Source organism: Podarcis bocagei, assembly GCF_964188305.1.
Source record: "Podarcis bocagei genome assembly, chromosome: 11".
Lineage (NCBI taxonomy): Eukaryota > Metazoa > Chordata > Lepidosauria > Squamata > Lacertidae > Podarcis > Podarcis bocagei.
The window spans coordinates 65910962-65933919 of NC_138136.1; the positions used below are offsets into that span (position 1 = coordinate 65910962).

Here is a 22958-nt window from a genome sequence, read left to right on the forward strand (position 1 = left end):
CGATCAGAAGGTCGTGCGGTTCGAATCCCCACAATGGGGTGCGCTCCCGTCGCTCGGTCCCTGCTCCTGCCAACCTAACAGTTTGAAAGCACCTCAAAGTGCAAGTAGATAAATAGGTACCGCTCTAGCGGGAAGGTAAACGGCATTTCTGTGCGCTGCTCTGGTTCGCCAGAAGCGGCTTAGTCCTGCTGGCCACATGACCCGGAAGCTGTACGCCGGCTCCTTCGGCCAGTAAAGCGAGATGAGCGCCACAACCCCAGAGTCGGTCACGACTGGACCTAATGGTCAGGGGTCCCTTTACCTTACACCCCTGCGAGGGAGGCTAGGCTGAGAGGCAGCAATTGGCCCCCAAGACACCCAGTGAGCTTAGTGGCCCCGTGGTGTTTTTTTTTAAAAATAGTTTTTATTAAAGAAGTTCTTGAGTTACAAAACAAACAAAGAAGGAAAGGTACATAGAGCGTCTCCACCATCAGTTCCAAGAGCCTTGCTTGCACTTCATTTACATTTGGTCTGAGACTCTCCTGTCATAGCCCAGTGGGGATTGGAAGCCGGGTCTCCCTCCCAGGTCCCAGTAGCCCAACACTTGACCCGCTGCCCCTCCCTGGCTCTCCAGTTGAGGCCCCACGTCAGGCAGGAGGGGGCCTGAGAGCCTCCCTAAGCCGCTGCCGCTGCTTCTTGGCATTCACCGCCAACTCAGGTGCCCCCCAGTGCGCCCTCTGATCTCGGGTGAAAGGGGGTCCTCTTTCTGTGCATTTTTGCCCTCTCTCCGTGGGGCTGCCTCTGCCTTCAGAGGGGCCTGAGACACGCTTGGAGGGGGTCCTCCTCAGGGTGGATTTGATTTAAATCGATTTCAATCACAATTTCGATCACTAGTCAGTAAGACTTGGTTTCAATCATTTTTTACAGAAAGACTCCTCCTTGCTGGTACAATCTTAATATTTACAACCAGATGAAGGTTTCCTTTTTGGAATAATAAATTTTCAGAGTAGTTTTTACAGTTATATCAAAAATTACTGATGTGGTTATACTATTAGAAATACATAGAGAATTATGAAATTATGGTGAGGTTTAATGTTAACTGTTTAGATTTGGACAGCTTTTCTGCTGTACTTTATTGGAAGGAGAATAATAATCATTTCCTTAATGACAATTTAAACAATTTGTTTAACTAAAACAATAACATTATAGCATAGGTACCCATGTTTGTTAACTGATGTGGTTAAACAATTAAAAAAAAAAACCAGATGAAAAACTTAAAACAAATCCTTATTTCCTGATGAATAGCCTTCGGACTATAATGAAACTTAAATAGAAAATCATTGGAGAGATTTTTCCTCCAAAAGCATTTTATTTTAAAAATCTGATTTAAATAAAAAAAATCAGATTTTTTAATTTATTTATTTTTTAAATTGTTACCCACCCTGGTCCTCCTCCTTTGCTTCTCCCTGGCCAGCCCTCTTTCTGCTCGGCCCTTCTCAGGTGCGTGCCCGGATCGTGGCCTGGGTGCAGACTCCCAAGGGTGCAGGGGTGGGGCAACAGGCAGGGGGACCCCCTGGGCCTCACTCTCCCCCCTTCTCTCCCCCCCCAGATGACGAGCCCTGGCAGCACCTCAACGCCTACCTGATCCACGACACGGCCGCCTGGAAGGACCTGAACCTGAAGTTTGTGCTGCAGGTGTATCGCGACTACTACCTCACGAAGGACTCTGCCTACCTGCGGGACATGTGGCCCGTCTGCCAGGTAACGCCAGGAGGCGGGCTGGGGGGCGGTGGCAAAACTGGGGCAGGCCGCGGCAGGGGGCAGGCCCCAAACGCCCCCCACCTCCTCCCTTCCGCTCCCTGCAGGCCGTGATGGAGTCTGAGCTGAAGTTTGACAAGGACGGCGACGGCCTCATCGAGAACTCTGGCTTCGCCGACCAGACCTACGACGCCTGGGTGGTGACGGGCGCCAGGTGAGCAGGCAGGAGGGCGTGGGCTGGATGACCCTCGGGGGCCCTTTCCAACCGGGATTCTTTGAGGAGGGCTGCGCTGGCCAAGTGCTGAGCTGGGCTCAACACTCCCAGGTGGTTGCATCGGCAGAGTGGTCAATTTTGGGGCAGGCCCAGGCGGGCATCTGGCGGGGAGGGGCTGCGCTTTGAAGGGAGAGGGGCTCCCTCTGCCAAAACGGCTGCCTAGGCTGAGAGGGCAAAACAAGAACAACAAACCTATGGCTACGTGAAACATATTCAATAAACACGCAAGGCGTAACCGGCTGTACTTTTGAATAAGTAATGTATACTGTTCATTGTATCAAACTATAGACTCCAACAGAAGTCTCATAAAGTCCAACAAAAAAAGCAGAAGACCCAGTGGATCAGTTCATCCTCTAGTCCAGTGTTTCCCAACCGGTGTTCCGCGGCACACTAGTGTGCCGCGAGACGTTGCCTGGTGTGCCGCGGGAAAAATTTAAAAATTCGAAAGATAGCTTCATATCCGGAGAGGCGGCCTTCAGGCGAGTTTTAATTTTAATTTTCCTTCTCCCACTTAATGCTACACGCTCGCCCGAGCAGCTTGCAGTCCTCGGTAACCACGGCGACCCGAGGGAGGGGAGGGAACAGGGAAGTCGAGGGCGGCGGCGAGCCGCGATGACGTCAGTGGGCCGCGCCGCCTCGCCCTGGCACGGTGTGAGAGCCCCGGCTAGTGGCGCGAGCTTCGGAATAAGTGGGATCCGCGTGCGCGAGACTGAGATCGCGGGTAAGGAGCTCAGCCCTGGGCAGGAGGAAGCGGGGCCGCGCGTGCGGGCCACATCCCCACAGAGAGCGAGCCTCCCCCGGCCCACCACTCCGGGCAGGTCCACTCGCATGAGGGGGCGGCGATGGCGACGGCCGGCAGCTTGCCTGCAATGCCATCCCTCGAGCAGGCGAAGAGCCCGGAGGCTACCAGATGCGAGTCCTCTTTCCCACCCTGCTCGGGAGTCCAGAGCACTTGGTCGCATTCAGGATCTAGAGTGGGGAAGCGGGGCTTGTGTCTGGGCTGGACACATTGGGCTGCCTGTGCCGCTCGACCTGCGGGGAGAAATCAGGGTGGGAGTCATGACCGTGAGGCAGGGCTGCCAAGTGTGGCAGAAGAGGACACGGCCGTCGCACCTGTCCTTAGGTAGGAGCTTCTTCCGTGTCGACCTGCTGCCCTAAAGTCTTGGCTTTTTTCTTGGCTTTTTGGCGGTTGGCACAGAAGGAAGGCAAGGGGGAGGGAGAAAAATTGAAACTTACACTTTCGTGCGTCCCTCCCGGCGTGACGCTGTGCGCTGACGTCACGGGGCTGTAATGGTGGTGTGCCTCGAGATTTTTTTCATGAAACAAGTGTGCCTTTGCCCAAAAAAGGTTGGGAAACACTGCTCTAGTCAGTTCATGCATAAGGTCCATCCGTGTAATAGTGCCTATTCCACCTGTCTGTTCACAGAGTCCAATACAGTGGTACCTCGGGTTAAGTACTTAATTTGTTCTGGAGGTCCGTTCTTAACCTGAAACTGTTCTTAACCTGAAGCACCACTTTAGCTAATGGGGCCTCTTGCTGCCGCTGCGCCGCTGGAGCACGATTTCTGTTCTCATCCTGAAGCAAAGTTCTTAACCCGAGGTAATATTTCTGGGTTAGCGAAGTCTGTAACCTGAAGAGTCTGTAACCCGAGGTACCACTGTAATCCACATGAAGGGTTGTTACAGTTCCACACAATCCTTTCACAGAGTCTTATGCATGAACTGACTAGAGAGCCCCCTCCTCAGTTTTTAAAAATATTTTTATTAATTTTCTAAAAATCTGCAAAATGCAGTGTCATTACACAGGATCTGATGACAACATGCAGAATCCATATGCAATTAGAGACCGCAGTTGAACAAGTACAGACATAAAATGAAACCCAAATAAACAAATACACCAGAGGTGTGTTGGGTGCCTGGAAGGCAGCAACTGGAACAGATTATGGCACAGATTTGATGTTTAAACAAGGCAGGAATGCAAAACACGGGCCTTGCCATACCAAGGGAAAGGATTGCAGTATTCAAATAACCCTGCGAGTCAGTGGCCCTTTTGGTTTCTGGGCCAGTGAGGTGGTCCTCAGCCATGTTCCTCCTTTCTTACAAATGAAATAAAGGCAAAGCAGACAGCTACAACCCCCCCCCCTTTTTTTTCTTTGGCCCCTGAGGACTCTTGGCTGCTTCTTTCGCTTTTCCAGCCATGCAATATCCCACATTTCATGTGTCAAGTAGCAAGACTGGCCCCGTCTCTCTTTTTTAAAAATAATTTTTATTAAAGTTTTACTTTTTTTAACATCAAAATATCATAATATATAACAAAAATACCATTCCCCAACCTCCCCCCCCCATTACTTCCCTCCACTTCCTCTTCTGGTTTTTTGACATATGAACTCTTGCTTTTTTGTTATTTCTTAGTTTTTAAGATTTTAAAAATAATTATTCTTTTCTTATCATTTTGGCATCCTCATTCTATTTCCATTATTTATTTTGTTAATTGTGTTTAATCAACCCCTGCAAGTGAGTCCATTTCTTTGTATTGATCCTGTAAATATGACCTGACTGGCTCCCAGTCTTTCTTAAAATCTCTCTTGTCCTTGTCTCGAAGTCTTTCCGTTCACTTGGCCTTTTCAGCGTCTTCCATCCATTATTCTTGCCATTCTTCTTCTTCTACACTTTTCCATCTTTGTGCTGGAAATATCCTAGCTGCAGTTGTAGCATACATGACAAGTTATTTCTTCTCTTTTGGCAAATCTTGACTAGAGTGGCCCCATCTCAAAACGAGAGGCTTTTAGGAGCAGGCACGCCCAGTTGCGCCCAGAGTTGGGCAGGGTCCCTACTTGCAATAGTAACAAAAACTAATCCATTCAAAAGTATGTATTCTGACAAGGATATGTATGTATAAAATATGTATAACACAATAATTCATTACAGAATTAAAGATAAGAGTTTATGAGTAGAGATAAGTTCATGTTAGTCCAGATTTGTCGTGGAGGTCTTAGTTTCAGTCATTGAGCAGAAGTCAATTATGGATTAGAAACCAGGACAGGGCCCTGTTTCGATGTATTCACCTTCATCAGCTAATTTTTAAAGGGTTGTGTAAGTTTGAAGACTTTCGGATAAATATGTCCTGTTATTTTCTACGTTTCTCAAGGGTAACAACTACGTGTGGGTAGATCAATGTGTATCTTGAGCACAGAAAAGCTACCACAATAACCTGAACTAACATGATTTTATCTCTACTCATTATTATTGTGTTATACATATTTTTATGAGTTTGAGTTTGTAATCTCTGTTAGAGTTTGTAATCCTGGTCAGAATACATACTTATGAATGGATTAGTTTTTGTTACAACTGACTATTGATTTGCGAGTAGGGGGCCACTCCCACGACTGAAACTTACATTGGCCAGAGTTCTTGGTGTGCTTTTTTCTTGGTATATTTAATAACAAGAACTCCAACTTATTTAACATCAGAGTTGGGGGGGGCGCATCACGTGTGCATGACATCACATGCATGACGCCCCCCAACCTGGCCAGACCACTTGGCCCACCATCCACCAGGCGCGTTTTCTGGAGGGGGCACGACCAGGTGTCTCCCCAACAGCCCCCATTGGAGCCTGGCTCCCATGTGCCAGGGGGAAGAAGCTTCCTGGGAGTGGAGAGTTGGCAGCAGCAGTGAGGTGCCCCCCTCTTTTCAGCTGGGCTGCCCCTTGCGCAGCTGTGCCACAGCAGAGAGAGGCTGCCGTCCGCAGCAGGACCCTTCCTGGGTCACGCCTAACCTGAGGGCCAGAGAGCAGCTGCGGTGAGCGAGGGGCACACGGAGGGTGATGTTCACCCTTGCCCATCCTGCCCAGCTGCCAAGCACTCAGCAGGGCAGGAGGATGGTGCCCAGCGTGGTGGTGGGTGGAAGCCCCCCTCAATATTTGGGGTCCTGAGCCCCCTGCTCCTAAATATTGAGGGGGTTGAAGCTCCCTCTGCCCTCTATACCATGGGTAGGTAAACTAAGGCCCAGGGACCGGATCCGGCCCAATTGCCTTCTAAATCCAGCCCACGGACAGTCCAAGAATCAGCGTGTTTTTACATGAATAGAATGTTTCCTTTTATTTAAAATGCATCTCTGGGTTATTTGTGGGGCACAGGAATTCGTTCATTTTTTGCCCCAAAATATAGTCCATCCCCCCACAAGGTCTGAGGGACAGTGGACCGGCCCCCTGCTGGAAACGTTTGCTGACGCCTGCTCTATTCTCAGCACCCCTGTCTAGGAGTCAGGCGACATGTACGAATCAAGTCCTCAGTTGACAGCCCCCGAGCGCCAGAGCTGCCATGTGGGGCTTTGGCCTGTAGATTGTGGGGGGCCTTCAGGAGGGAGGGTGTGTCTGAGTTTGGGGGGAACAGGGCTGGCTCCTTTCCCTGGTGCTCGGAGATTTGGGGGCTGCCCCTCCCGCACTTTATCAGGTTAGCTGGACCCAGCAGAGCTGCCTGGCCCCTCTGTGGGTGAGCCTGAAAGCCAACCAGCCAGAGAATTGCCCCTCTTTGCCCAGCAAGAGAGTGCCAGGCAGGCGCTCTCCCTTTGGCAGCCCAAACTGCCCCCTTGGCTGCCTGGATCAGGCCACAGAGGAGGGGGCAGATGCAGCCCTGTTCCCTCCCGGCCGCAAGAGAGGCTGGCATCTGGCCCCACAGCCTGCTCCGTTCTGCAAAGAGATCTGCCAGGGGGCTGGTCTCTCTCTGGCCACTGAGCCCCTGTTGAATGGTCTCTTTAAATTTGAAGGTTCATTATTGTTCCACAAGATGTGTCTTTTTTTAAGGGCCAAAGCAAATAACGTGACCTAGTTTTACAGCTCTGAAGCAGTACAGCAGGTGCTGGTAAAGGTAAAGGGACCCCTGACCATTAGGTCCAGTCATGGCCAACTCTGGAGTTGCGGCGCTCATCTTGTTTTACTGGCCAAGGGAGCCGGCAGTCATGTGGCCAGCATGATGAAGCCGCTTCTGGCGAACCAGAGCAGCGCACAGAAATGCCGTTTACCTTCCCACCAGAGTGGTACCTATTTATCTACTTGCACTTTGACGTGCTTTCAAACTGCTAGGTTGGCAGGAGCAGGGACCGAGCAACGGGAGTTCACCCCGTCGTGGGGATTCAAACCGCCGACCTTCTGATCGGCAAGTCTTAGGCTCTGAGCTTTAAAACACCCACAGCACCACCCGCGTCCCTAGCAGGTGCTGTTAAGTTATGTTAATTAAGCTGTTGGGTATAGTATATAAAGAGCAGCACCTATCTCTCTCAGTACCCTGGTGGTGGGGTTGGCGGATGGGTCATGCTTATTGATATATTATAATTAAGGTAAAAGTTATTTTGCATTCCTTGTAATGTTTGGTCTCCCCAGCACGCTTTCTGCAGCGCAACTAATCTGCAAATAGCCAACAGCGCCCCCTCTGGCTAGACACAGCAAGAGGCCTGAGCAGGGAGTCCCTCCTCAGCTGCAGCCCCCCGGTCTGAGGACCCCAAAACCCCAGAGCTGCTCTGCCCTCCAGCCCCCCTTCTGGTGGTGGCCCCAGCATGGGCCCCGGTTTCCCAGCCAGGAGGGCTCCCCACGGCTCCCGTGTGCCAACCTCCTCCTCCTTTGCTTTGGCAGCTCCTACTGCGGAAGCCTGTGGCTGGCGGCTCTCAGCATGATGTGCCAGATGGCGCAGCTCCTGGGCGAGGAGGATGCCCGGCAGACGTACTCGGCCATCCTGGCGAAGGGCACAGCGGCCTTTGAGAAGCTGCTCTGGAACGGTGCGTGGGGGCAAAGGCGGCTGCCTGCCTGCCTGCCTTCTCTGGGGGTGAGCGGGGGGGGGGCTCTGGGATGTCTGCAGGCGTCTCTCTCCCGCCCGGGATCACCCTCCCTCCGTCCTCTCCTCCAGGGAAGTACTATAACTACGACAGCAGCAACAGCACCTCCTCGGACAGCATCATGTCTGACCAGCTGGCTGGGCAGTGGTTCCTCCGCGCTTGCGGCCTGGGAGAGGGCAAGTCTGAGGTGAGGAGGGCAAGGAGGGTCCCCAGAGGGGGCGGGGGCTGGTCCGCAGTCGCGAGCGTCCCACCAGGACGCAGGGAGTCATCCTTTTTTTTTTTTTTTTTTTTGCATTAAATTTTTATTCGTATTTAGTAAAAAACAAAAAAAATAAATAAACAAACAAGTTTACATATCAAGCAAATTAACCATTACATAAGTTGTTGTTCCCATTTCCCATTTTATACACACAGAAATTAAACATAGAAATTCATAAAGATAGAAACTGTTTTGTACTCTGTCAGGTCTTTGACTTCCCTCCACCCTTTTGGTAGGTTTCTAATAAATTCCATGGTTGCGTATTTATTTTTAATCTTAAGATTGTCGCTGATAGAGTTTTTCTCTCCCCGCCAGATCATCTTATAAATCTGTTCCAATATAATTCCAAAATTTACTCCAATTTTTCTTGAATTTCTGTTCATCTTGGTCACGTAACCTGCCTGTTAGTCTGTCCAGCTCGGCGTAATTTACCATTTTAATCTGCCAATCACTTATGCCAGGTATAGCCTCCGACTTCCAATTTTGTGCCAGCAGAATTCTTGCGGCTGTGGTGGCGTAGAGGAATATTATTTTGTCCTCGCTTTTTATTTCTTTGCCCATTATACCCAACAGAAAGGCCTCAGGTCTCTTGGGAAAGGTATATTTTAATATTTTTTTAAGCTCATTATAAATTAATTCCCAAAAGGCCTTCACCTTGCTGCATAACCACCACATATGATAAAGGTCTCCCCCCACTTCGCCACATTTCCAGCATGTCTTATTCTTTAATCTATACATTTTGGCCAACTTCGCCGGTGTGAGATACCATCTATATATCATCTTCCAGACATTCTCTCTCAATACTGTACAAGCCGTAAACTTAATATTACTGTTCCACAATTCCCGCCACCTCTCATAATCTATATTATAGCCAGAGTCAATTGCCCATTTAATCGTTGCCTCTTTCACCTCCTCATCCCCTGTGTACCATTCCAACAGCATATCGTATATTTTAGATAATGTTTTGTTCTTTCCTTCTACTATCTCTATGTTAAATCTTGATTTTTTGTCATCAAAACCTGTTTTTCTCTTATCCTCCTTCAGCAGATCATTCACCTCATGATATTGTAGCCAACTAGTAAATAAATGTTTTATCTCTTCATAAGGTTTAAGTTTAAGCCCTTGTTCTGTTTTTCTTACCAAATCTTCGTATGTGGCATTTTCCCCTTCCATATTAGTCTTCTTAATTGTTGATACCTCTATTGGTGAGATCCACCAGGGTGTCTTTCTTTCAAGGAGGTTTTTATTTCTCTCCCAAACCTGGTATAACGGTCCCCTAAAGATATGGTTTAGGAAGCCCCTATGGACCTTCACCTTCCCATACCAGAGGTATGCATGCCACCCGTACCGGTTGTTAAAACCTTCCAGGTCCAGCAAATCTCTGTTCTCCAATTTTATCCAATCCTTTACCCAAAGTAGGCATGCTGCTTCATAGTAAATACTCAGATCTGGTAGTGAAAAACCCCCTCTTTCCTTTTTGTCGATCAATATTTTCATTTTTATCCGTGGTCTTTTTCCCTGCCAGATGTATCTCGCCAGGGCTTTCTGCCATTCTTTACATTGTTTTAGACCTTTAAGTACTGGTATAGTTTGAAATAAGAACAGCATTCTAGGCAAGATGTTCATTTTGACCACAGCTATCCTCCCCAAAAAGGAAAGATTCATCCTCCCCCAAATTTCCATATCTTTCTTTATATTCCTCCAGGTGACCTCATAATTGTCCTTATATAAATTTAAGTTTTTGGCCGTAATCCACACTCCAAGATATTTCACTTTTTTAACTGTCCCCGCTGCTCTCCCTCCCTGCAGGTCTTCCCCCAGAGCCACGTGCTGAGTGCCCTGAAGACCATCTTTGAGCGGAACGTCATGGGCTTCTCCCAGGGGACGATGGGCGCCGTCAACGGCATGCGTCCCAGCGGGGTCCCGGACCGCTCCAGTGTCCAGTCGGACGAGGTTTGGGTTGGCGTGGTGTATGCCCTGGCCGCCACCATGATCCAGGAGGTGAGCGGGGGGTGGGCGCTGGGGTGGGGCGGGCGAGAGAGGCGGGCTGGGGGCTGGCTCTCACCCCCCTCTCCTCTTCCTCCTCCTCCTCCTCCAGGGGCTGGTCCAGGAGGGCTTCCGCACGGCCGAGGGCTGCTACCGGACGGTGTGGGAGAGGCTGGGCATGGCCTTCCAGACCCCCGAGGCCTATTGCCAGAGGAGGGTCTATCGCTCGCTGGCCTACATGCGCCCCCTCAGCATCTGGAGCATGCAGCTGGCCCTGGAGCGCAGGGGGGCACGGGAGGCCCAGGTGCCCCCCGCTTCCTCAGAGGCCTCTGACTCCCCCATTGCCGTGAGCCCATGAAGCAGCTCCCTCCCACTGCAGGCGTGGGGGTCCCACAACTGGCCCGCCAGGAAGGTGGGGCCTGTGGGTGGGGCTGCTGCCACCTCCCTGTTGGGCAAGGCCCCCCTTGGTGTTCTTAAGCATGTGGGGGGCCCTGCATGGCTGAGCCGCTCCCCGGCGGGGGGGGGGGGTCTTGTTGCTGCACGGTGTGTATGAAGGATCTTTCTCTGCCCCCCCCCTTTCTGACTGCCCTTTCCTTTTGGGGGTCAGTGGCAGGTGTCCCTGCCCGCCCCCGCCCCACCCACCCCAGTTCACAAGAGGAGCGGTGCTCCATTTTCAAGGGGGGGTGGAGGATGGGGCCCTTCACCACCTGCTCCCCCCCCCCCTTTTCTCTCCTACGATTGATTTGCACACAATCAAGCTCTGTACAATCTGGGGGCTGCCCCAGAGTTATTTTTAGATGCAGAATAATTTTAATTTAAAATAAACAGTTGTTGGCATGGGGGGGCTCTCTGTGTATTTTTGTGGGCGGATGTCTGTTGCTCCAGGTGTGCTTTTAGGGGGTGGGGCTGACCTCCCTCTCCCCTGGCCATTCCTGGGGCTTGCCTGGCCTGTTGGGTCTGTTCCCTAAATGTGGGGAGGGGGCTGCATCAACATCCTGCCCCCCCCCCGTGATCCTCTGTGTTTCCAGGGAGTGCCTGCCTCTCGGCCTTCTCCGGGGGTTGTGGGGTGGGGTCAGGCTCCCCTCTGGGATGCCAATATGCAAATAGTAGGCTAGCCTTGAGAGTGATTTCTCATTGACAATGGTGGAAAAGTTTCTTTATTGGTTTTTTGGTCATCAGCCCATGAGACAGAGAATTTAAAAGAAAGTTTAAGAATACAGAAAGGCTAATAAAAAGCCCCGAGCAAGCACAGTGAATAAACTATTGGCAAGCGCTGCATCAGACGTTTCCCCCACCAAATGCCCTCTCTAGCGCAGGGGTCGGCAAGGTTTTCCTCCATGGGCCGGAGCGCGTGCATGGCCACAATGTCCGGAGTCTGCGCAGACGCGATTTCTGGTGCCACAGAAGTGAGTCCTCGCACTGTGTTGGTTTAGCGCAGCGCGCGGGGACTCACCAAGCAGGCGGCTCAATTTGGGGGCAGCTCGTGGGCTGGTAAACAACCCCCGTGGGTCGCTTGTGGCCCATGGGCCTTGGGTTGTTGACCCCTGCTCTGGCGAGTGCGATGGTGAGCCTTTCTTGACCCACTCTTGGCCAAACTGGAGGGGGAGCTGCAGGCTGGTGGGGGAGTGACCGAAAGGAAGACACACAACATACGTGCGCGCGCATACACAACCCCTGAGGGGGGATTTTTGTCCTTCCCCATAGAAGAGGCCAGAGGGGCAGTGCTGGTGGAGTGCAGAGGGAGGGGGAGCCATCTTCTAGCTGGTCCTACGCACGAGTTGCAGAAGCAGGCCTGGATCCTGGTTCCTTTTTATTTGACACGTACAAAGACGTTCTTGCCAACACTGCAAGGAAAGAGAGAGAGAGGCTGAGATTTGTCCAGCAAATGCCCTTCACTGATTTTGGGGCCAGGGCTGGCTTCAGTGTCTGAGCCTCCCTGTGCCCGCGGCCCCTTGAGCTGCCAGCCTTGCCCTCTTCCTCCACGTGCGCCCTCAGCAGTGGCACCAGAATGGGCCAGGAGCCGAGCGATGGCCTCCCGGGCAGTCCCCTTGCAAGCAAGCATGGACTGGGGCATAGAGCTGCCAGCCCCCGTTTCTTCACCCAAGGCAGTGAGGGGGCTGTCCTGCTGTTGGGTAAGCCCCCCTCCCCACAAGCCAGTCAGAGGGAGATGTTTGCAGCAGCCCTGCTTCACTTGTAGGCCTGCCCCCACGGGATATTGAGCCGGGCAGTGGGGAGAAGGCCAGTCCCTATCTGCTCCAGTCCCAGGTCTGCTGAAGATTGTGGGTGCCTGCAGTGAAGGGCTTCAACTTTGCCCGTTGACTTTGTGGGGGCCCAGACCCACAAATGTATTCTTGGCTCCAGTGGCTGATGGGGTGGGGATTCTCTGCAGCTGGAGTTTCAACCTGGGGGGCTCCTCTTTGGCCTTGCAGGGATGAGGAATTGAGGGGCTGTTAACTCACGGACCAAGTTCTCTGACAGATAACAAAAGGCGAATCTTTCCTGGTGTTTTTCTATAGTAAAAAGGAGTAACCTGTTGGATTCCTGCCTGCCACACAGCTGTTAGCGGCACAAAAGCCCTTCTCTGCCCTGACGGCAACTCTTAGGCTAACCCTAAACCACAGAAAGAGCTCCCGCTCTGTGAGGGACGAGCCAAGCGGTCTTTGGTTGGCAGGACCACCTTCTGGGCTGTGGTGCCATCAGGATGCAGAGGACACTAGCCCCCTTAAGACCTGGGGGGGGGGGTAATATAAGCAGCTGGAATCCCCCCAGGATAGAGGAAGCTCTCTGGGTGAGGAGTTTCCATAGCCAAGTCCGGGATGGGGCTGTCCTCCCCGCTGACGGGGCTCCTGGAGCCACCTTTGTGAACTGGCCTCGGAGAACCTTTTGCTGGCTTCTTCGGGTGCGGTGGGGGCTGTTTTTGCTCTTGGGGCGAGATGCTTTGGTCGCCGTCCTGCAGGCGGGGGGATTCCAAGAGGATCTTGCTCCTAAGCCCCGTGTGAGGCGAGGCACCCCTTTGCTGTTGGTCCAGGAAATGCCGTCACTGGGCTTGGCTAAGAATTTGCAAAGCTCTTCACATCTTGGGACAGGGTTTCTCAAGAGCACTGGCCCGCCTCCCACAGGCCTCCTGGACCATTTTGCATGGCGCTCCCTCCCCAAGTGCTCTCGCGGCATCGCGGGGCTTCCCAATGCCTTCCCTACTAACGGGAGGCGGGCAGCTGAAAGCACTTTTGCTGCGGGAAGGCTAGTCAGACGCCTCGTTCGGTTGATGTTCTGTCCGGCTAGTCTAGCTGCTTGCTTGCTTGCTTGGGGAGGAGGTGTACATCACCTAAGGTTAGTAAGCAGTTTTATTCTCTCCCCGCCCCCCAGGTTAAAATAAAATTAAGACCAGTCGTGGATGCGCGTTAGAGGTGAGGCAAGCAGGGTTCCGCGCTCCAGTTTGGGCAAATTTAAGATGGAATTCTTCGGAAGCAAGCAGCGTGTTCTGAGAGCATCATGGGCTGCAGTTACCTAGTTAGAGGCTGAAGGCATTCTTCGGCCGCTAGCAAAGCGGATTTGAGACGGAGCCCAATTCAGCACCGAGCTCTCGCGGACTGGGCTAAGTCAAGCGAGTTCCTGGACGCCTCTGGCAGGATTGCGTTTTTATGGGGATACCCTCTTTGCAGAGGGGAGTCGAGGTGGGGCTTTTGCTCCCCGCATCTCGGGGGCGGAGGGAGCTGAATGGCTCCTGAGATCTGCTTGGAAGCGCAGGGGAGAGCAGGAGCCTTCCTAGGAAGATCTGCTTCTCCTTCTGAACCTGAAAGGGAGGGAACTGATGCTCAGCCCCGACGGCGCCCCTTCAGGGTCTGGCCTGCCTGTTTTAATGGCTGGAGTGGGACCCCCTCCCCTGTCGGGCCGCTTACCGGTTGGCCTTCCAGTCGTCGGCGTGCGTCGCCACCTCCTCCCGCAGCAGCCACGTCGTCTCCAGGGTCTCCTCGCCCTTCTCGTCCACGAAGCACTGCCCCACGAAGACGGTGGTGGAGTCTGCGAGGGGGCAGAGAGAGGGAGGTCGGTGGTCTGGCGCCGAGGGTCTTCAGGGGCGGCATGGGGGGGGGACTGCCCAGCCCCAGAAGCCACCGCATGACCGGGAAGGGCGACTGGGGCCCTTCCCTTCTCCGTCCACGGAGCTGCTCGGACCCCTCTCTATCCCCGCGGGGCTCTGCCTCCCGCCCCCCGCCTACCGGAGAAGGACCAGCTGACGGTCCAGCCGAAGGTGGGCTGGGCGCGCCGGTTGGTGTGGTGCTGCCTGCCGTGCAGAGGCGACTCCCGGATGGCGGCGTCGGTGGCAGCCGAGACTGCGGTCAGGTAGGAGCCCGAGAACTGGCCGTCCTCGTTGGTGGTCCCGATGACCATCTTGGAGCCCAGATCGTTCACCCACGTCCCCGCCAGGTTGCACTGCGGAGAGGAGCGGGTCAGAGAAGGGACAGGGGGAAGGGACCCCAGAGGGTCATCAAGTCCAGCCCCAAAGGCGACTCCCCAGCAGATCAGAGAGGGACCCCTCGGCCGCACGCAAGCGGCCACCTTGCGCCCCGTGAATATCGCGCCTGCTCCAGCTCCCCGCCCCGCAACATTTTTATTGCCTCCCTCTCCGCAACATTTTCCAATCCCATCCGAAGCAACCCCCTGCAAGGCGCCTGTCGCAGCTGCATGTCAGAAATTAAGACCCTGCGAAAGAAGGAGCCTTAAACCAGAGGAAGGGAAGCCGCCAGCAGCCCGCCCTGCCCCACAAGCGCGCCGGGAGGCGCCCCGACGTCTCCGCTCCCTTCGCGCCCTGACGGGGGCTTCGTTTTCCGCCCCTCCGGTGAGGCGCTGCCGCAGGTCTCTTTCGCAGCGGGGAGAGCGAGGCGGAGACCACCGAAGCCCCTCTGCCCAGATGCGGATGCCAGTTGCCCGGCCGCCTGCCCGCCCCGTCCCCCTCGCCTCGCCTCTGCCTGGCCCTACCTTGCCCGGAGTCTGGCTTTTCCTCTGGACGTCCAGCGCCAGCGAATAGGCTGGCAAGAGGGCGAGAAGGGCGCCCAGGAGCGCCAAGCCTGCCAGGCCGCCGAGAGAGACCGTGCGCTGCGCCATCCTCGATGCCGGGAAGGGAATGTCCCCGTCGAGCCGGCGGCCGCCCTCTTATAGCGCCCGGGCGGGCGGGCAATTGCGCAAGTCGGGTGGGCGCGGCGCGGAGACCGGTGCCAAGAGGGCGGAGGGGCTGGCAGAGGCATCTCGGACATCTCCCCACCCCGGCCAGGTAAGATGTTCGACCACCTGCCAACAGGCACCGTTATCTATTTATTTGCTTATTTCTTTATAGATATATATATTCGTATACTGCTGTACCATAGAAATATACCACAGCTGTTTAGGACAATATAAAACCATACAGTAAAATCATAAAAAGTTGAAAACAAGTGAAAATCAAAAGAATTAGAAACAATATTCAGTTGACCATTGTGGGGGTTGTATTTTTAGCTGCCTGCCTAGGCCTGGAGGAAAAGAAGAGGTTTCAGCAGGCATTTAAAATTTGGCACAGAAGGCGTCTGCTGAATCTCCAGTGGCAGAGAGTTCCATAGGACTTGGTCAATGACACCAAAGGTTCAGTTTTATACTGCCATCAGCTGAGTCTGGCGAACTTGTGGAATGACCAGTGATGCTACGGCAGATGATCTCAGGGGGTGAGCTGGAACAGAAGGGCTCAGGGACCCTGGACCTACGTTGTTCAGGAATTGTGTGTTTTTAATATTTTGTTGGGAGCCGCCCAGAGTGGCTGAAGCCACCCAGTCAGATGGGTGGCATATAAATCATAAAATTATTATTAATAATTAACCTGCAGGCACTTGCAATTCTTTGCTTTATTAACCTGCATCTTACAATAGGTCTGTTTTGCACAAGGTCAGAATTGGGCCTACAGTGTGAGGGCCCCAATCCCTGGAACAGGCTCCCATTCAGCAACTGTGGTCTTCTCCTGTTGTTGTTTTCTGTTGCCCTGGGATGCCCTCCCTACAAATTCCCAGATGGGGATGGTTAGCATTCCTTCCTCCCATTCACCCTCCCCACCAGCAGCATCTCTGCTTCTGCCCCTAAGAAGCCTTAGAACTTTGCGCTCACGTTTGCTTTCTAACTTTCTTTAAAGGAAAGGGACCCCTGACCATTAGATCCAGTCATGGACAACTCTGGGGTTGCGGCGCTCATCTCGCTTTACTGGCCGAGGGAGCGTGTGTACAGCTTCCGGGTCATGTGGCTAGCATGACTAAGCCGCTTCTGGCGAACCAGAGCAGCGCATGGAAACACCATTTACCTTCCCGCCAGAGCGGTACCTATTTATCTACTTGCACTTTGACGTGCTTTCGAGCTGCTAGGTTGGCAGGAGCAGGGACCAAGCAACGGGAGCTCACCCCATCGTGGGGATTCGAACCGCCGACCTTCTGATCGGCAAGCCCTAGGCTCTGTGGTTTAACCCACAGCGCCACCCGTGTCCCTAACTTTCTTTACAGATTCCCAATTGGCTTACTGCCTTTTAAAGGAAAACAAAGAGTCTGATGGCCTTCTGCCTTGTGCCCCGTCTACCCTGCTATCTGCAGCCCACCTTCCAATCCACTGTCTCTTTTGGCTTCTTGGCACCAGGTGAAGAATTCCCTCTTTCAACAAACCTCCTGGCACCTCCCAGCCAGGAACAGTATTGGGTTTGTAATTCATTTAATACCTGCAACTGTTCCCTGTGTTTTTGGATTGTATTGTGAAATCACTTTGACATGCTTTATAGGAAACCATTCATAAAGGAGAACAGCCTTGGCTACTAGACAGAACGACTGTTTGTCCTCCCCTGGGCCTATGAATGCTGATTGCTGGGAATCCCATGTGGGGGGAGCCCTGCTTCTATGTGGGGGGATCCCCTACTGCAAGAACAGGAGGCTGGACCAGAGGAACCACTGGCCTGGCCTTCCTTCAGGGCTCTTACTGGGCTCTTTTCCCTCCCGAAACTGGGAAAATACCAAGTCATAGGGCTGTGGCAGGTGTTGTTGTTGTTGTCTTTAAAAAACAAAAACAGCCCACATGGGAAGCAGCATAAGCTCCTTCCAGTTATTACACAGAGACCCAGCTGGCTTAAATGTGGCACTCCAAAGTTATTTATGCCAGCTTGGCCCCGTGACCATGGGTGCCCGGGGCTGTGGGTGCAATGCAGCATGCATGGCCCTGGCACCAAAATTTGGGGGTGCCCAGCCCCTTCATAGGGAATTTTGTGAGTGCTTGGATGGCTAACATCAGATATATAGCATTGGTATAAAATCAAACAATAATTAAATTATCTCCTAAAAACAGGTCTAAATCAAATTTAAGTCTGATTAGATGGCTTTCCTCAGGATTAGGATTGGGAACAGTAATAATAATAATAAATAATAAATAACAACAACAACAACAACAACAACAACAACAACAACAACAACAATAATAATAATAATTTATACCCCACCCATCTGGCTGGGTTTTCCCAACCACTCTGGGCAGCTCCAAACAGACTATCAAACAGTAAAACATTAAAAGCTTCCCTAAACAGGGCTGCCTTCAGATGTCTTCTAAAAGTCGGATAGTTGTTTATTTCCTTGACATCTGGTGGGAGACGCTCCTTCAGGTATACTGGGTCAAGGTCATTTAGAGCTTAAAAGATCAGCACCAACACTTTGAATTGTGCTCAGAAACGTACTGGGAGCCAATGCAGATCTCTCAGGACTGGTGTTATGTGGTCCCAGTGGCTGCTCCCAGTCACCAGTCTAGCTGCCGCATTCTGGATTAATTGCAGTTTCCAGGTCACCTTCAAGGGAGCCCCATGGAGAGCGCATTGCAGGAGTCCAAGCGGGAGATAACCAGAGCATGCACCACTCTGACGAGATAGTCTGCGGGCAGGGAGGGTCTCATCCTGCATACCAGATGGACCTGGGAAGGGCCAGGATTTTGTTGAGAAGGATCACTGTGACCTCCTGTGGTAGGCTTGACCTGGCTCCAGCATTTGCACTTCCTGTATATTTTGTTGTGTAACATTTATTTTTCCACAATTTGCAATTTGTTATATAACAGTTATTTTTCAGTAACAATCCTTAATCCAAGTTCTGCACAAGCTGTATGCCTGCCCTCGCCTTGAGCTTGTGCCCAGGTGCCTGCCAACATTCGCTTTCGACAGGGAGGAGAGGAGGTACTGGGAGCAAACATGACAGCCCTGAAGGTGGATCAGGCCCAAAGGAGGTCTCATCCTGTCCTCACGGGGGGCCAACCAGATGCCCACTATGGGTCCTGAGTCCAAGAGGAGCAGTCTCACCTCCTGCGCTTTCTGGCAACTGGTATTCAGTTCAGAATCTGAACCTCAGTTTAATCCGGCGCACAGCCCTGTTAGTTCCCTCTCAAACTTGCTTTAAATCAGTGGAGTTTGGAATGGGTCAGTGCACCATCTTGATTCCAAACGGCATCCAGTTATAGATCCAAACCTCCTTCTCAATGTCAAGGACCACAATACACAAGTGGGAAGCAAGGCTTTCAGAAGCGTCCAAATCAGGGCAGTTTGGAATTTCAGAAGAATTTTTTTCATTATTTTTTATTCAAAATTAAAACAAAACATATTATCCAGAAACATATCATCCTTATTTCCCCCCCCCCCATTTTTCCTCCCCACCCCAGCTTCCCTCAGTTCCAGTCTTTGATTTCTCTGAGAATGCGGTTTTCTGCATGTTACAAAGTTGTATAGATCCTCAAATTATTTAGCTGATTATTATCAATAAAAAGTTTGTGAATGTTTATTCAAAGCCAGCCAAGGAGTCCAGTTCGCTTTGTTGAGTCTTCAAATACTTTGTAAAGGGTTCCCACTCATCTTTAAAGTCACAGTTATCCTTGTCCCATAGCTTATATGTCAATTTTGCCAGTTCTGCATAGTCCATCAATTTTCTTGCCATGATTCTTTAGTTGGGGTTTCTTCAGTCTTCCATCCTTGTGCTATTAAAACTCCCATGGCCGTTGTCGCATACAAGAAGATGTTTTTCAGCTTTTTTGGCAGATCTTACCCTTCAATCCCTAACAAAAATGCTTCAGGTTTTTAAACAAATGTTAAATGGAACATTTTCTTCAATTCGTTATATATCATTTCCCAATTTTTTAAAATTACATTACAATCCCACCACATATGAAAAAATGTCCCTTCGTTTTCCTTACACTTCCAACATATATTTGAACAAGTTTTGTACATTTTCCCTAACTGCACTGGTGTTGTGTACCATCTGTACATCATCTTCATGTAATTCTCCTTCAATAGGGAACAATCTGTAAATTTTAAATCAGTTTTCCATAATTTTTCCCAATCCTCCATCATAATGTTGTGACCTACATCTTGTGCCCATTTACTCATAACTGATTTTACCTCTTCATCTTTCGTCTCCCATTCTAATAGTGTGCTGCATGTGGCCATTTTGCAGAATAATTTGACCGTTACCTAACACCAGTAGCAATCCAGTTTGGAAGTGCAGAGCTCCAGCCTAGGAAGCTCCGCTGGCTGCCTGGCAGGAGGGGGGGGGGCTTCAGCTGCTGCAGAGTGCGGAGAATGAGTTCCTTCAGGGCCCCCATTGTTTCCCATGGAAACCTGGAAGTTTGAGCCACTGCCCTGAGTTCAATCGCCAGGTAGGTGAGGCTGGGAGAGGGCCTCTGGTCTTCTTGTGAGCTAGCAGGATGCCTCACTCATTTGCCCCCCCCCCCTCAGACACCCACACACCCACCAGCTGAAGACTACTTGAATGGAAGTGGTTATCAGGATTGGTGCAAACCTGGGCTTCAAACCCACTCCAAGCCCTGCTCCTTCCTGAACCCTCCTAACCACAGAGGACAAGGGGTGGTGCCAATCCTGTGTGTATTGACCAGGCTGATTTCACTGAGATCTGTGGCAAAACGGCGGCAACAAGAAACCTGGTTTGCAGGACTTTGTTGGCAGGAGACGATGTCACCGATCATGAAGGCTGGTTGGTTTGGCTACAGCACATCTGTGACACCCCAACACAGAGAGCCTTTTCCACTGTAGCCAAGGTGAGGGGCAGCTTTTCATATAGCCAGATGCAAAAATGGGGAAGAAGTCAATCCTGTGACCCTCTGTGAGCAATTTGTGCTGCCTTCCGACCTCTCCTTTCCTGCATTTCAGAGGAGCTCCTGGCAGAGCTTGGATCTCTAATAATAATAATAATAATAATAATAATAATAATAATAATAATAATAATAATAATTTATTATTTATACCCTGCCCATCTGGCTGAGTTTCCCCAGCCACTCTGGGCGGCTTCCAATTGAGTGTTATAAACAATACAGCATTAAATATTAAAAACTTCCCTAAACAGGGCTGCCTTCAGATGTCTTTTAAAAAGAAGACAGCTGCTTATTCCTTCACATCTGAAGGGAGGACGTTAAGCTCACGCAAATCAGGTTCTTGCAGGTCAGGTTGGAGCAAAGAGGATGGTTCACTTCCATTGACATTTTGTGGTTTTGCACTTTACAGATGGATGACTGGCTGCTGTTTATACTGGACACAGACGGCTTGCTTACTCACCTTGTTCTCCGCCCCAGACTTGCATTGCTCCACACCCTGCTGCTCAGAAACAAGAACCACTTGCTTCATCCTGGGCTTCCCCCTTCCACTCTTGTGCAAGAATCCCCTGTGTTGCTGCCAGCTGTCTTCCGAGCATCTATAGGAAGATGTCACCTGCAGGCCACTGATCTGTGGAGCCCAGGACTGCCAACACTTCCTGGCAGTGGCTCTGCAGGTCTTCAGGCTGAGATTCCTTGCAGCCTGACCTGAACCCGAGACCTTCTGCATAGCAGGCAGAGATGCTCTGTCACCAAGCCAAAGCCCTTCCTCGTTTTGGCTGTCAGTGCATCCCCCATCCTACCCAGAACATGATGCCAAGAGAACAAGAGAGAGGAGGAGAGGGGCCTGGGTCAAATCCCACCCGCCAGACAGAGTGAGGTCTTTCAAACACAAGATAAACACACCTGCTGCAGCAGCAGCATCCAGCCTGGCTGGATGTGGGCCAGAACCTGCTTCAGGTCTGTTGTAATTTGAATTGCTTCAGCGAGGAAAACATCCCCTGTGGTCTGGCACATTGTGACTTGCGGGCGGGGGGGGGGCATGTTTGTCCACCAGCTCCTTCTCAGAAGTACACGGGTTAACATGATCCCTGCCTGAGCAAATATTACCGCCTTTCTTCCCAAATAAAGGAACAAGGACACATTGGAAATCCCCCTTCCTGTGCCCTCTGGCAAGATTTCCGCAGCTGGCACTGGAGCAAAGGGCAGTGTGGGGGTTGCCCTGCCCTGGCCTGGCCTGACCTTCTATGGGCTGCTTCCGCAAGAGGGGGGGGGGGGACTGAGCCTTGCAGCTTCTGGGAAGGGACGCAATCGCTGCTGCAGCCTTCCCCTTCCTGGCAGGAGGGCAGAAGGGAGAGACAGTTGCAACCCTGGGGCAACTAGTCCCTCCTCTCTGGGACCTTCACCTCTTTAAAGGAGGACTAGACAAATTAATGGAGGGTATTTAAACTTTTTTTAAAATATATATATATATTAATAAATGCAATTCTTACAAACACAAACCAGAACACTAAACAAACTTATTATACATAGATACATACATCTCTCAACTTAGATTACAAAAAAGGAAAACAAACATACAAACTAAACATACAGACATAAATTTTGACTTCCCTCCACCTATATGTGGCTTCCTTTGTTTCTTTTCTTCTTTCCGCTGTGTTATCAATATTATTTTTGACTATCTCATCTTATACCCATTTCTTCTTAATTTTTTACTCTATAAGTTTCGTTTGTTGTATATTGATATATTAATACCAGAACAATGGTTTTTGATGTATTCCTTCACGCAAGTCCACTCCTCTATCAGTTTTTGTTCTGACTGGCCTCTTACCACTGCTGTAAGTCTTGCTGATTCTATATATTCACAAAATCTTATTTGCCATTATCTTATTGAGGGAGTTTTTTCTCCCGTCCAATTTTTTTGCTATAATCATTCTGGCCGCAGCGGTTGCATATAAGAAAACTTTTTTCCCAGTGGCAGGAATGTTACTGGATATAATTCCCAAGAGGTATGCCTCGTTGTTTTTTTACATGATATTTTAAACATTTTTTAAAGTTCCTCTTGAATGTCACTCCAAAATTGTTTAATATACACACACTCCCACCACATATGACACATGGTTCCTATCTCTGTTTTGCATCTCCAGCACAAATTAGATTTTGATATTTAAACTTTCAATGGCTCTCAGGCACAATGGCAAGCTAGCATGCCTCTGAATACCTGACTGCACAGGTGGTGTTTTGGCTGTGTTACGGAAATTACCGGGGGGGGGGCATGTCTTTAAAGTTAAATATTACAAATATTATGCCTGAATGTATCCTTTCAGCTTGACAGCTCAGGGAAGTTACCTAGCTTTAAAAATAATATAAAATCAACTCCTTTGCCAGTTTCCTCCATTCCAAAGCTATTTTCCTCTTGAAAAAGGACTCCAGGAAGTTCCCAGAGGTGACAATTGCTCATTGTTAGCCAAGGGAAGCCAAATCTCACCACCTGACAAATCTCTCCAGACACAGGAACTTTTGGGTGGTGGGTATGTAAGACATATTTGTCTATGCTAATCTTATACCTGAGTCTTGCCCTGCCATGTCTGCTTATGCTAATCTTGTACCAAGGACTTGTCTGGACTGTCAGCATCGCCCTAGAGCCAGTGCACCAACTGGACTCTTGCACCTCAACCCCGACTGGGCTAGGCGAGCTGGGAAGCACCGCCAGAGACCTTCTTTCTCACAGGAACAGGTCACAGTGCT

General features: G+C 50.9%; 2 protein-coding genes across 2 annotated transcripts in view; one reads left to right on the forward strand and one right to left on the reverse strand.

The window, feature by feature from the left end:
• Nucleotides 1-10919, forward strand: part of GBA2 (glucosylceramidase beta 2) — a 29367-nt gene extending 18448 nt beyond the window's left edge. Inside the window, exons 12-17 of the mRNA XM_081213357.1 lie at nucleotides 1589-1740; nucleotides 1845-1951; nucleotides 7638-7780; nucleotides 7909-8024; nucleotides 9906-10097; nucleotides 10195-10919. Coding sequence (XP_081069483.1) covers nucleotides 1589-1740; nucleotides 1845-1951; nucleotides 7638-7780; nucleotides 7909-8024; nucleotides 9906-10097; nucleotides 10195-10440 — 956 coding nt within the window. The 3' untranslated portion in view covers nucleotides 10441-10919. The remainder of the gene's footprint in view (nucleotides 1-1588; nucleotides 1741-1844; nucleotides 1952-7637; nucleotides 7781-7908; nucleotides 8025-9905; nucleotides 10098-10194) is intronic.
• Nucleotides 10920-11221: 302 nt separating this feature from the next.
• Nucleotides 11222-15217, reverse strand: LOC308597545 (avidin-like). Its single transcript, XM_081213380.1, has 4 exons — nucleotides 15060-15217; nucleotides 14300-14513; nucleotides 13982-14102; nucleotides 11222-11926 (listed from the first exon to the last, which is right to left on the reverse strand). The coding sequence occupies exons 1-4, from the start codon at nucleotides 15183-15185 to the stop codon at nucleotides 11893-11895; spliced, it is 495 nt and encodes a 164-aa protein (XP_081069506.1). The 5' UTR covers nucleotides 15186-15217; the 3' UTR covers nucleotides 11222-11892.
• Nucleotides 15218-22958: the final 7741 nt, after the last annotated feature.

Bases quoted from the DNA above. Each gene is read 5' to 3' on its own strand.
- LOC308597545 (XM_081213380.1), bottom strand. From the start codon at position 15,185: ATGGCGCAGCGCACGGTCTCTCTCGGCGGCCTGGCAGGCTTGGCGCTC. The intron at 14,514-15,059 runs GTAGGGCCAGGC...TCCTCTCCGCAG, and splicing joins AAAGCCAGACTCCGGGCAAG to TGCAACCTGGCGGGGACGTG. The intron at 14,103-14,299 runs GTAGGCGGGGGG...GCCCCCTCGCAG, and splicing joins CGTCAGCTGGTCCTTCTCCG to ACTCCACCACCGTCTTCGTG.